A 14421-nucleotide genomic window follows, 5' to 3' on the forward strand; every position below is an offset into this window, starting at 1 on the left:
AGTTTACTTTTAAGCTTGTGCTACGAAGCACCACCAAAGCACTCGTGGTTTATTTTAATTAAAAAAAGAACTGTAGAGTAACGACGATTAGTCAGTAGAATTTCATCAAACTGAGGGAAAGGGGAAGGAAATCTCACCCACTACAGACATAAGCACGCTACTCCATTCTCAAAAAAATGTTTTCACACAGTACGTTTAAAAATGAGGATTCGTTAACATTTTTAAAAGAAATGAAGTGTGGAAGATCTGCCACGCTTAACTGGTTTCTTTCTGTCCCAGCTACAGATGCAACTTGACATCACATTCAGAATTCATTATAATGGCACTTCTGAGTAGGGTGATCTCCCCCCCCCCCAAATTTCATTTGGCTTTCGGAAGTGGCAACATAAATGAAATACTTCCAACTGGTAATAATAATAAGGCAGCCTGTATCTCAAAACATCCCCATCTCATATAGGGGATACATCATCGCAACTGCTTTCTACCCCATCTTTATAGTGTTTTGGTAACAGAAACGGATACAGAAAACCTAAATAAAAAAATCAGTCCTGATTAATGCTATTAAAAATGGGTTTTAAGTAAAATATTTCAGTGCTAAATTTAAAACTGAAAAAGCTAGACCAGGGGTGGCCAACTTCCAAGAGACTGCGATCTACTCACAGAGTTAAAAAATCTACCCCCTTTTTTGGGTTCAGGTCAAAGTTGTTGAGCTTCTTTAGGGAGGAGGAAAGTGACGCCGAGCTTTTTTTAGGGAGGAAAGCCCCGTTTTTTAGGGGTGCAGGGCAAAGATGTTGAGCTTTTTTTTAGGGGAGCCAACGTTTTTTAGCTTCTTTGGGGGGAGCTGGTGATCTACCCTGCCACAGACATCCAGTGATCTACTGGTAGATCACGATCTACCTGTTGGACATGCCTGAGCTAGACAAACTGACCAATCTTGGCTCATACGTAGAAAAAAATGGGGAAATGGCTGAAGTCTATACAGTGGTACCTTGGTTGTCGAACTTAATCCGTTCCAGGAGTCTCTTCCTGCACTCAAGCGGAAGCTGCGGAAGCCGTGTCGGACGTTCGGCTTCCAAATAACATTTGAAAACCAGGGATACTTCTGGGTTTTTGGCGTTCGGGAGTCAAAATGTACATGTACCAAGGCGTTCGAGAACCAAGGTATGACTGTAGTTGATTACTAGTACTTTCCCTATTAGGATGAACTCGAGGTGAGGTTTCTGTTATCTTCAGACCTGGCAACTACTTAATTGGGATGACTGGCTGCCTTGGTTCTTGACCTCCACTCCATGGGTTCCTATGAAGAGTACTGAATGTTATGTGTCCATCTAGAATCACCTGGCAATCAACACCTTTCAGTCGTCATCCTGCCGCAACCATGGTCATCTGCCAGCATGTGTGCCAAAGCTGGTCTTTTAGTCGCATTGCTATAGGCTGAGTCAGCCTTTGGCACAGCCCCACTGACGTGTTTAGTATGGCTTGTGGTAGCATAGCGGAAACTGACCTGAGGACAAGATGTCCTCAAGCACTCAGCTCCTTCACCTCAGTCATGGCTAGAAGTCAGTAGAGGCAACTGAAAACCACAACTCCTACAGGCTGAGGCTGCAGTGACTGCTAGTGTCTTCCTTTCCCCATGAACTCTTCCCTTGTGTTTACCAGCAAAGGAGGGACGGACATGGCCAATGTCAAAGTGTTACTTTTAATGGAGTGTTCACGGACTATGAAGGGGACTATCTGAAGAAGGAACAAGGAACAAAACACTACCAATGAAGGCATGGTTGCATGGTCTGGTTCCCTCTCTCGTATGAGGGTGATATTTGAACAGCCTTTTTTCCTGCTAAGGAAGAACTCACTAGGACCAGCCAGGAGGTAGATTGTTTTTAAGCAGAGATGAAGATTGTGCAACAGAGGATGCTTTCTTTCTTGATTTATTTCCCGGCAAAGGCTTGTGATGTACACAGTTGTTCCCTTTCATCTCTGCTCAAAGCAGAGGTTTGCAGTAAAGTGCAAAACTTAACTGGTTGCAGGCTGAATAATAATAATAATAATAATAATAATAATAATAATAATAATAATAATGTATTGAATTTATATGCCGCCCTATACCTGGAAGTCTCAGGGCGGTTCACCGAACAATGTGCACACTATGGTCAATGGTGCCCCTACAAGATCCTACATTGGCTCCCAGTACGTTTCCGAGCACAGTTCAAAGTGTTGGTGCTGACCTTTAAAGCCCTAAATGGCCTCGGTCCAGTATACCTGAAGGAGCGTCTCCACCCCCATCGTTCTGCCCGGACACTGAGGTCCAGTGCCGAGGGCCTTCTGACGGTTCCCTCGTTGCGAGAAGCCAAGTTGCAGGGAACCGGGCAGAGGGCCTTCTCGGTGGTGGCGCCTGCCCTGTGGAACGCCCTCCCATCAGATGTCAAAGAGAAAAGCAGCTACCAGATTTTTAGAAGACATCTGAAGGCAGCCCTGTTTAGGGAGGCTTTTAATGTTTAATTGTTTTATTTCATTTTTCTGTTGTAAGCTGCCCAGAGTGGCTGGGGAAACCCAGCCAGATGGGCGGGGTATAAATAATAAATTATTATTATTATTATTACAACCTTCCACGAATCATTGCCTGCCTCCCTTGTACACTGTTGCAGAGCCTTAAAAAGTGAAATGGAAACCAGTGTTTCCTCAAAGATGGGCTTGTCAAACTCCCAACCCTCTGGCAGTGTGCACATGCTTGTTGCATGTAGAGGCCTACTACATAATGCCTACACAATGAGGACTGTGGCCTAGATGCGAAAACAGAAAGCCAACTCAAATGGCTGACAAGCTTCGATATGCAGCTGACAGGCCTGTCTTAAGGACACAAAGGATATGTGGGTGAGGAGCAGACAACAGGGCAGTCCAGAAATTCCTGGTTCCTATGGAGATGTCATCATCACAGTACAGATGTCAACATCACATTACGGTAAGGCTGTAATAACTTGCAACCGGTTTAGATGGTGAGCTGTGTTCAGCTACATGCTATGGAGATATCGGGGCTTCCAGAAACCTTGGTTGCTTGAGACCTCCAGAACAGAGCACCTGACATTAGAGAAGTACTTTTCACAAGTTATACAGGACCGTAGTGCAGCAAATTCAGTAGTGCTCTTTGCTCGGATGGTAAGTTAGTGCTAATCTTGTCCCTTCGTCGAAAGCTGGTTTGAATCTGTTAAGCACCGTGAGGTACTGGGCGCTATCAAAAGAATGTTTAAAGTATCTTCAGCAAAAGTACTGTAGTATTGCGAAGGGAAATGAACATTTGCTTTTGGACCAAGGGAAAACTGTAAAATAAGCTGGAAACAAAATTCAAAGCTGGAAATTGATTAAAAAGTGAGGTTTCCAACGATATAAATAAAAGGGGAGAAAAATCAAAAGATTAATTTTTATATAATTCTTTTTAAAAAAATATATATCACCAAGTGCTCCCATCACCTTACATAGTCCATTAAATATGTTGAGAAACTCCCTCTCTCTTGCTTTTGCATGTTTGTAAAGTTAAGGAGCATCACATCAGAACAGGAAAGTAGAAAGCGCAGCAGGCAAAAGAAATGAGCACAACAAAGACTTTAATGGTGTTAAAATGCAATGAACTCCACAGGCTGGCATGTGGTCCACATGATTCATTACACTATTCTAAGACTATATGCACAGAGACGGGGAATTAAAAATCTGTTTTGTACCACAAGGATTGCAAAAGTGCTGTGTGTTGGCCTAGACCTTTTGCACGTCCATAACCAAATTCTCTCTCTGCCTCTCTCTAAAATGCTTTTCAGGGGCCCACTCTTGTTTAAAAACAACGAAAAAAAATTATACTTCATAGATTTTACTGAAATGCTAGGGATGTTCCTGATAGGTTGCTTGCTAACAAGCATTATATAAAAGGCGTTACACAAATTTGGCACATGAATACTGCACAATTCAAAGAGGCCTTATTTTTCACTGCAAGGTTGTAATAGTCTCGACATAAAAGAAGAATGGAGAGGAATAAAGTGGCCTTTCTTGTGGTTGAAGCCAGACAGTTTATTAGAGAGTGTAAGAAAGATGGGGCTCGCACTTTTTCAAGTCCCACTCAGGTGAATGCAGCAGTGGTACTTTAGGGGGGGGAATTATTTCAGTGTTGTTGTCTTTCCCTCAACGGGGCTTGAGAAAAATTTTCCCCGAGTGTCTCATCCTCTGTATGAAAGTTACCAGCTTTACAACAACGTCATTTTTTTTCTTCTCAAGTACATACATTCTTGCCTCTTAGATCAGGCCCATTTTGCCCTCCTAGCAAAAAGCCAGCACTGAAATGCTGCACAACTTGCTACATTACAAGCCGCTTTTGTGGGCTTGGTCGCAGGAATGCAAAAAGCAGCCTGGCAGAGGAAGAAAGAAGAAACACAAGCAAGTTAACAGACAATATATAGAGCAAAGAAGGGTCACGGCAGGGAGGAAAGCACACCGGGGGCGGGGGGGAAAGAGTCCCTTTCCTTCACCCACAAATGCAAGATGTACATCAAACAAAGTGACACGTCACCACACATCTGGCTGCTGCACTCATTTAAATGGCTGTACCACTGGGCAATCACAAATGCATGGTCTGAGTGGATGGGGAGGGAAGGGGACCGTTAAGTATAAGCAAAGTAGCTGCAACTCCAGAACATCCTTGGACAAAGCTGGCTCTGCAAGGCTCTTGCGCAACAAACACGGCTTGAGCAGCCAACATATGTTTGTGTTAAGAACATTTAAATCGTTGTTAGCTTTTGGTGGAAGAGGAAGGAAGAGGGTTGCTCTTTTTATTTTTTATTTTTGCTTTGTTGACATCCTGATCCTAAACCCATTTTAAGCAGGAGCAACCTCTGTTGAATTACGGTGTCTAAATACATTTAGGATCAGGGGACGTCTGTTTTCAGCCAAGTGAACCATAGGGGGCCAATGCATTTGTTTATTGGGGGGGGGAGGAGAAATCCTACAAGAGCACTTGGGATTTTTATTTTGGTGCACTTCAAGTGGCCATTTCCCACAAGCTTTCACGTTGGAAAATGGCAGCCGGCTGATAATATGCAAACCTATTCTTGGAAAAGCACTATTACACATCTCATAAGGAAACCACTCTGGTCTCCATTAAACATCCAAAGAGCCTGTTTGGTTTATTATTCCCCATCTCCCCATCTCCTCTTCCCCTAACCCGAAGCATTAATTTATCATATCATTTCATTAACAGCTTACCACTCATATTAGTCTGTTAAAATCAGTCTTTGGGGGACAGGGAGGGCTCACAGCTGAGCCAGTGTTGGGATAGACAGAACTTTCCAGTCTAGCCACTTCTGGACCAAGCATGTTCAAGTCCTTCCCAAATTGGAAATATTCTCATAGAAAAAGCACTACCTTATAGTCCCTAGAACCTGTGTTAGGTCAGAACCACTTTAGGTAAAGCCTTGTTTACCACTGAGTAATGAATTTTGAAATTGCTTATTGTTGTTGTTATTATTACTAATAATAAACACTTGAAAGAATTCCCTATAAAGAGACACATTCCTCTTTTAAATCCACATGCCTGATCTCCATTGGAAAAACCATAGTTTGCTTGTGCAGTGGTTTCTTTTAAATCAAGTTTAGAAAACAGCTTTTTAAAAAACAGACTACAGCTCACTAACCAAACTCGATTTCTGCTGCCTAGAACGGAGTTGGAATTTTAAGTGAGAGCTTTGTATGCACACTTATACAGTAGGTAAACTGCAAGACGGGCTGGTAGTAGGGAGGACTGGATTATCTGGAGAGACAAAGAAAATTGGTTGAACCTAAAACGTCAGTAGTCAAAGAATTCTTTGTCGCAGCAAGGAGATGCTTCATTCCTCCAACAAAAGCACAAAGAGACAATAAAAAGCAAAACGTATCTCATGATTTCTATCTTGGAATGTCTGCTCTTACGGAGAACAACGCGGCTTCATGTTTGTGGTCAACAAAGGAGAAAAGGGAATAAAGTGCTTCATGGTGGGGAGAATCATTAAAATAAATAGAAACATTTCATGGCAGGAAGAAAAGAAAAGTTCCGACGGGCAGTTTTGTCTCCAGCCAGTTTGCTTTGATGATGAATTCCCCCCCCATTACTGGTTCCAAAGCAATTTGCACCCCAATCAAAAGATTCCTACGAAAAGTGGCTTTAGCAGCAGAGTCCAAATCCCCCATTTATCTGTCCCTTTAATTTCACTGGTCTGTAAACCTCTTGTGGAAAGCACTGCCTCACCAAAAGTGCTTTCTCCTCCAGCCGGCCAGCTATATCGCCTTCATCCCGTTGGCAGTGACGCTCTCGGACACTCCGTCGTTCACGGCGGCCGAATCATGGAGGCCAGAGTAATCCTTGAGTTCGGAGTTTGTCAGCAGCAGAGGCTGTTCCCCCTTCTTGTGCGGCAGGAGGGGCTGGCGGGTGTAATGTTCGCCATCTGGAATGTTCTCCGGCAGGTTCTGGTTTTTGCTCTCGGGCAGCAGGAGGATACAGATGATGCAGATGAGGGTGCAGCAGGCAAAGATGACATGGTGCAGGAAGTAGCCTTTCTGGTTGTGGAGCTCCATGATGGGCGCCGTGAGCATGCCAAAGCCTGCGCTCGCCTGGACGAGGCCAAGCCCACCTCCCCTGTGGAAATGAGCATGCATAGATATATAGGTAACAAAAATCAGTTTGGTTACAGATTTACCAGTTTGCAATGTTACGGCATCATAAACGCATCAGAATTGTATATGCAGTTGCCCATACGGCGGAGTCGCCTTTGAAACGGTTCACTTCACTTATGCACCAACTTCTTTTAATAAGGAAACCCAAAGCAGTTTGCCACAATTAGAACATCGCAATTAAAATGCCAACAGGAGCAGTTAGTGTATACTTCTGGAAGGTCTTTAAATGCACCTCAAAAAGCAGAAAGGTCCAACCTTCCTGTACTAGCAAGTTCCACAGGAATGGGTCCCTGGCTCATAGCTGCCAAGTCTCCCGTTTTCCCCGGGAAACCCCCGTTTTTACTTACCTTTCCCCGGTGGTCCCCCTTTATCACTTCGTCTCCCGTTTTTCTCCGTTATTTTCTCCTGCCGGTGGCCATTTTTTTTTCTGATTTGCCCTTCTATGGGCACAAAAATGGCCACCGCCGGCTTCAAAAGTCACATCTACGCATGACCGGAAGTGCGTAGATGCGACTTCCTGTGTCGGCGGCGGCCATTTTGGTGCCCATAGATGGGCGGGCTGACACCGGAAGTTGCGTCGACGCACTTCCGGTCATGTGTAGAAGCTACTTTTGAAGCCGGCGGTGGCCATTTTTGGTGCCCATAGAAGGGCAAAGCGACACCGGAAGTTACATCGACGCAACTTCCGGTGTCACACGGCTGCCGGTCCCGGATTCTGCAGTCCGGGACTTGGAAGGTAAGCCCTGGCTGTGTACCTTCTGCTGCTCCAGACTCCAAAAATCATGCTCTCTCTCCTGGAGCATCGTAAAGTAATTCTTTCCTCCACCCTTTCAATAGAGAAAGGGCAACTCCACTGACAACTTCATGAAGCTTAAATTGTGTCAAAAAATGGCAATTAGTAGCCCAAAATGATTCATTCTTTAAGTTTCCTCCTGGAATAAGGAGGCTCCCCAGCAACCCAACCGTAACATTCTTTGCCTTCAATTCCTAATATAATTTATTACTGTGAATGTATTTTCCCCATCTTTAGTAGGTGGGGGGGGCAGGGGGTGGGCACACGATGGGACACTGCTCAGCTTTTGGACTAAGCAGCTAGACTCCTCCTTCTAGGGGTGGCAAGGGCTCTAAAAGTAAGAGGCACCTTGGAATGAAAAGGGGTTAGACCTCGATTGGTACTCCTCAAAGTTATCTGCACCTTTGGAAGGAAAAAACTAAGAGTTCTGCCCTAGTTAATTTCATGTCAATGATACCCCATCATCTTACTCAGATTTTACCTGGCCATTTCAATGGTCCCAGATATTTACTACCCTTCACACCCAGTTGGGGAAGAAAACCAAGAAGGATCAATTTCCATGCCCTTGAAAATCCAAATTCTGTGTGCTTTGAGTAAAAATTATTCCACACAACCCAACCCTGGCCATTTAAAAAAAATAAGCAGAAACAATGAAGTCTTATAATTGTGAAACTAGTGTGGATATGTTGCCTAGTTTAAATTTGTAGCAATTCACCAAACACCACTTAATAACATCAATGATGGAAAAGGAGGAAACTTATGCTAAGATATAATATACAAAGGGCAACCACTCATAATTGCCCATCTGTTGCTTTCATGAGCGAGTCTACTTTCTATCTCCAGATCGCTAAAAACTAACTTGTGAAATTCTCTTTTGTCATCACTAGGGAGCAGGCTTTCCTCAGATTTATACAGAGCCACTTAAAAATAATGAGGAACTACAGTGATTGAATCATAGAATCATAGAGTTGGAAGAGACCACAAGGGCCATCCAGTCCAACCCCCTGCCAAGCAGGAAACACCATCAAAGCATTCTTGACATATGCCTGTCAAGCCTCTGCTTAAAGACCTCCAAAGAAGGAGACTCCACCACACTCCTTGGTAGCAAATTCCACTGCCGAACAGCTCTTACTGTCAGGAAGTTCTTCCTAATGTTTAGGTGGAATCTTCTTTCTTGAAGTTTGAATCCATTGCTCCGTGTCCGCTTCTCTGGAGCAGCAGAAAACAATTTTTCTCCCTCCTCCATATGACATCCTTTCATATATTTGAACATGTCTATCATATCACCCCTTAACCTTCTCTTCTCCAGGCTAAACATACCCAGCTCCCTAAGCCGTTCCTCATAAGGCATCGTTTCCAGGCCTTTGACCATTTTGGTTGCCCTCTTCTGGACACGTTCCAGCTTGTCAGTATCCTTCTTGAACTGTGGTGCCCAGAACTGGACACAGTACTCCAGGTGAGGTCTGACCAGAGCAGAATACAGTGGTATTATTACTTCCCTAGATCTAGAAGCTATACTCCTATTGATGCAGCCCAGAATTGCATTGGCTTTTTTAGCTGCTGCATCACACTGCTGACTCATGTCAAGTCTGTGGTCTACCAAGACTCCTAGATCCTTTTCACATGTACTGCTCTCAAGCCAGGTGTCACCCATCCTGTATTTGTGCCTTTCATTTTTTTTTTTTTTGCCCAAGTGTAGTACTTTACATTTCTCCTTGTTTGCTTTGGCCCAGTTGTCTAATCTGTTAAGGTCATTTTGAAGTGTGATCCTCAAAATGAAAAAGACATTTTATAGTTACGGTTCTTTATCATTCTTCCACTCTAAAATTCTGAATATTTCTTTTCTCGTCAGTTAGTCATTCAGTCAGCCAACAGGGTGCCGTCAGATTAAAGAAATATCTGCTACCAACTGGATGAATTTTAGTTGATTGATGAAATCTGCACACATTTACAGATGAAGGAATCATACTTTGTTTTCAGATGATACAAATTCCTGTCATGGCAGGCCCAATCCTGCATTCTATTCCATTCCATGTGTGAGAGGGAGGAATGCCACTTCTACGATGGGGCCTGCCACCCATGGCTTAGGTAGCTTCACATTTTTAAAAGAGTATAGTGCTTAAAATATCTTTCCCCAATTAATCCAAGAGCTGGTACAGCACTGCATCTTATCCACAAAAAGTGGCCAGTATGAATCACTTCTCTGTCAGAAATTTATTAGATGGCATCAGAGAAACCACTGTCTCAGGTGCAACACTGGCTATAGGAAATATGGGGATAAACTGCTTTGGCCCAGTACAGTATACCCAAAGGAGCATCTCCACCCCTATCGTTCAGCCCAGACACTGAGGTCCAGTTCTGAGGGCCTTCTGGCGGTTCCCTCACTGCGAGAAGTGAGGTTACAGGGAACCAGGCAGAGGGCCTTCTTGGTAGTGTCACCCCCCCCCCCGTGGTGGAACGCCCTCCCATCAGATGTCAAGGAAATAAACAGCTATTAGACTTTTAGAAGACATCTGAGGGCAGCCCTGGCTCGGGAAGTTTTTTATGTTTGATGTTTTATTGTGCTTTTAATATTCTGTTGAGAAGCTGCCCAGAGTGGCTGGGGAAACCCAGCCGGATGGGCGGGGTATAAATAAAGTGTTGTTGTTGTTGTTGTTGTTGTTGTTGTTGTTGTTGTTGTTGTTGTTATTCTCATCTTGACCTTGCAGTACGGTTGTATAGATTAAAAGATAAGCTTTGCCAAAAGCTCTGAATATGCTAACAGTCTCTCTCCAAATGCTAACTGTTACTTTTTCCAGCTGATTCCTCCGATTAATCAACTGAAAACTGAAAACCTAACAGTGAAATACCATCCAATCAGGAGCGGCGGCTGCTTACCAGGACAGTGCAGGGGTGTTGCAGGGTGATGGTAAAGCCAACCCAACGCTCCTACTGGCCCACCCAAGCAGGCCCAACCTCACCATTATCTATGCCACCACCTCCTGTTTCAGCAAATGGCAGCAACACCATTGTTGGGAGGGAGGTGGCATGGCACTGCCCCCCCCACTAGCCAATCCTGCCAAGAGAAACCTCAGTGCTCAGGAATCAGACCCACAAACATCATACCGGCCCTTCTTTTCTGCAAGAAGAGCATTTCAAGTCTACTTCCCTTTTTTATTGCCGTGGGCTCAGATGTCTGACAGAGCCGTAAGACTGCTTTGCAAATCCCTATGGATATAAAAACTGCATCCAGATTTATTTTGCACTACCCTGTTCTTGTCTGTCCCGGTCCCAGTTAGGAGAGTCCGGCCATGAATGGCTATCCAATGCAGATTCAGAGAGCTGCCGTTCCACTGGCATACACAGAATTAAGCACTGTGCTAGTAGGCTACTACAACAGGACACGAAGGACTTGCGCTTAGCAAAGCCTTCATCGCAAGCACTCGGCCCCTGCAGCGAGTCCAAACAGCGGCCCCTAGAATGAGCTGCCAATGCAAACCAATTATGTCACTGTTTGATGCAGAAGACTGGAGGCCTTTGCATAAATATAGCAGGTTGTGCCAGCACTGAACAGAGCAGACCTCTTCCATCTCCTCATTCACCATCTGGCTGCGGTGGATGAAGGCTGCATATGCCTTCCATTCCCTTGGCCACCCCCCAGAAGTGATGTACAATGGCACAGTACACATCTGTACATGGGCTGCACCTGCTCCCCAGGACTGGATTCCTGAGAAAACTCCTCCTCTTTACTTACAAAAGGGGAGGGGAGCATTTTAGGGCATATCCCCAAGCTCTTGCTAGCTGCCTTGGCTCATTCACATCATTATCTCTATTTCAAATGCTCAGGATGTGAGTGACATTGCTTAGGTAGCCAAAATACCGCCACCATTTTGCCAACTTGCATCCCTGCTACTCTTCTGTCCCTCCTCCCGAAATTAACCTGTTCTATTAAAAAAAAAACATCCTCTTGTTCCAGCAGCAAGAACGCACACAGCTGTTTCGTCAACAAGTTTACTGTGGCAGGGTTAGGAGTTTCATTTTGTTAAGTGCCCGAAAGGAGCTTTACAAATGAACTCCTTGGCATAAGGAATTAAAAGTCTTCAATGGTGCCTAAAGTACTTGGCAGCATGGGACCAGAGGAAGCGAACAAAACTTAGGCATCAGCATACTAAATGCTGTTCTATCAAGGAGCCTCCATTCTGCAGCTCTCAGTGTTGTAGCTTTTGTGAGACAAAACACACTCTGGGTGCTTGAATTTTGAGCTGTCCACAACCGGACTTTTGCTTGTGACAAAGAAAGTGGCGGTTCTAATAAATGCTATTGACTGACCTATTGACTATACGTTTTGATTTTTGTTCTTGCTTTATTTGAAAAGACTTTGTGCTGGTAAGATTTCTATTAATTTCATCTTGAGCTACGACACTCTTAAAAATCCAGCTGAGTTGATGCACAAAATTAACCTAAAGGTCAATAATGCATTTCCTGTTAACATCAGTAAGAACAACTTAATTTAATACAGTGGTTCCTCGGGTTACAAACACCTTGGGTTACAGAGTCCGCTAACCCAGAAGTGGTACCTCGGGTTAAGAACTTTACCTCAAGATGAGAACAGAAATCATGTGTTGGTGGTGCGGCGGCAGCGGGAGACCCATTAGCTAAAGTGGTACCTCAGATTAAGAATGGTTTCAGGTTAAGAACAGATCTCCAGAATGAATTAAGTTTGTAACCAGAGGTACTACTGTACTGAAAAAGAATGCTACTTATTAAATAATATACCACCTTTTCTTATTAGAGCTCAAGGTGGTAAGCAACAAAAATGAAACAATAGCAAGTGAATTAATTTATGTTTTTACTGATGTAGTGCTTTTTTCTCATATTCAGAGAAATTCACAATCTCAACAATTGTTGCAGCAATCTTAGGAGGCTGAACAGTACTATTATTACTGCCCCAATACAGTCATACCTTGGAAGTCAAACGGAATCCATTCTGGAAGACCGTTGGATTTCCAAAATGTTTGGAAACCAAAGTGGCTTTTGATTGGCTGCAGGAAGCTCTCTTCCAACTCTACAGTTCTATGATTCCATGATCATGCCATGCTCAGAGTCTTGCTTTACTAGTGATCTAGCCAAATTATACAAATCCACCTTTATTTTATTTCTTACTATTTTTAAAAAGAATCCCAACATGCACCCAAGGAGCTCAGGGCACATAGTCCATTTGCCTTTGCATCCTTATATCAACCCTGGGAAAGGATGGTAGCAACTGGCCCAAATATTTCCCACTCTGCTGTACATCCTGAAAACAGAAAACAGCACATGGGGATACAGTGGTACCTCGATTTAAGAACAGCCCTGTTTACGAACTATTTGTTTTATGAACTCCACAAAACCGGAAGTAGTGTCCTGGTTTGTGAACTTTACCTCATTCTAAGAACGGAATCTGAATGGTGGAAGGGCAGCGGCGGCTGGAGGCCTCATTAGGGAAAGCGTGCCTCGGTTTAAGAACGGTTTCAGTTTAAGAACAGACTTCCGGAATGGATTAAGTTCGTAAACCGAGGTACCACTGTATTTTTTTAAAGCTCTTTTTGTCCTATGTTGCAATACTGATGGAACCTTCCCTGCAAAAGCTACCATTTACTGCTAATCGGGGGGTTTAATGGAGTTGGTTCCAAAGCGACCATCCCAAAAAACTACCCAAAAAAGGCACCAGTGGACTACCTTGTGGAAAAACAAGAGACTTCAGAACGTCTCCTCAAGCTTGAGTGAGCTTTTTATGGCCATACCTTATAACTGTTGGTGTGATTTCTGCACAGAAGAAAACGCTGAGACTTCCTACTGCGTGTGATGAAAACATCCCGACGATGGAAAACGCTGTAGAGAATTTGTCCTTTACAGTGTCGCTCATACCTACGAGACACATGCAAAAAAAGCTTAACCTCCATCTCATTCATGATCAATAGGTAGTAGCCTTTTAAAACCACCCCCCCTCCACCAAACACTATTATTATGTCCAAATAAAACCAGCCATTTAGTTATTAGTTTCGGTTATAGCTCTCCCATCACTGGCTGGTCTCAGGGCAGTTTACAAAAGTATGTCAATTTAAGAAAGATACAGTTCTAGCCAACGCTAGTCCTGCTCCAAGCAGGCTCACGGAAGTTAAGGAAAATGACTTAGTGCCATTAGTTTCCGTAAGACTCTATTCTGAGTAGGACAAGCACTGGAGGCGACCCATGCAAATTCCAACAAAATCACTGTATAAAAACACAAAACTAACCAATGCAAAACGAAACAGCAGTACAGAACAGCAATGCACAGTAATGCAGGAGACAGTAAAGCAGAGAACAGGTTAAACTATTATACTAGTGATTCCCAATGTGAACCTTTTCACCATTTCACATAATAAAACTGTAGCTATTCATTCTTATTGAGAAGGGTAAAATGCCACGTTTTTGGACATTGTTGCAGGGAAAGCAATCCTGCCTCCCCCCTCCCTAGCACTGGATGACCTAGCCCTCCCCAGGGATGAAGAACAGCAGGAGAAATATTTTCCGTGGTGTAGCTTATATTCAATTTTCCTTACCCAACTGAAGCACAGCCACAATTACAGATGCTTGAGGAAGCCAGTGTTTTTCTAAACCTGCATCAACCAGTCTAATGTGTGGCTCAGAACTTGCCTATGTACCAGACTTCCCCAATGTTTCAGTGTAGCCCTCAGCTTATAAAATGTATCTAAATGGTTTAGATATGCATATTTTGAGAGAAAACATGCCTAAAACTAAATATTTAAATATGAATGTAATTTTGGGGCAATTTTTAACAGTTTTAATTTTTGCTTTTTGCAAATTAATGTTAAATGGACTTATGGGTGAACACAGACTGGAAACAGACTGATTCATTCCTATCTACCACTTAAGACCCGTGTAAGAATACTACTGGCATATACAGAAGCATGTGGAAGGCTGGT

The 14421-nt window shown here is 43.6% G+C and overlaps 1 protein-coding gene across 2 annotated transcripts in view; it reads right to left on the bottom strand.

Annotated features, from left to right (window-relative positions):
• Nucleotides 1-3582: 3582 nt before the first annotated feature.
• Nucleotides 3583-14421, bottom strand: part of SLC22A23 (solute carrier family 22 member 23) — an 88870-nt gene continuing 78031 nt past the window's right edge. For both annotated transcript variants that reach the window (XM_035126384.3, XM_035126383.3), the window contains 2 exons: nucleotides 13240-13363; nucleotides 3583-6646 (listed from right to left, as the gene is read on the bottom strand). In XM_035126384.3, coding sequence (XP_034982275.1) covers nucleotides 6289-6646; nucleotides 13240-13363 — 482 coding nt within the window. In that variant the 3' untranslated portion in view covers nucleotides 3583-6288. The remainder of the gene's footprint in view (nucleotides 6647-13239; nucleotides 13364-14421) is intronic.

Source organism: Zootoca vivipara, chromosome 8 (assembly GCF_965207765.1).
Source record: "Zootoca vivipara chromosome 8, rZooViv2.hap1.1, whole genome shotgun sequence".
Lineage (NCBI taxonomy): Eukaryota > Metazoa > Chordata > Lepidosauria > Squamata > Lacertidae > Zootoca > Zootoca vivipara.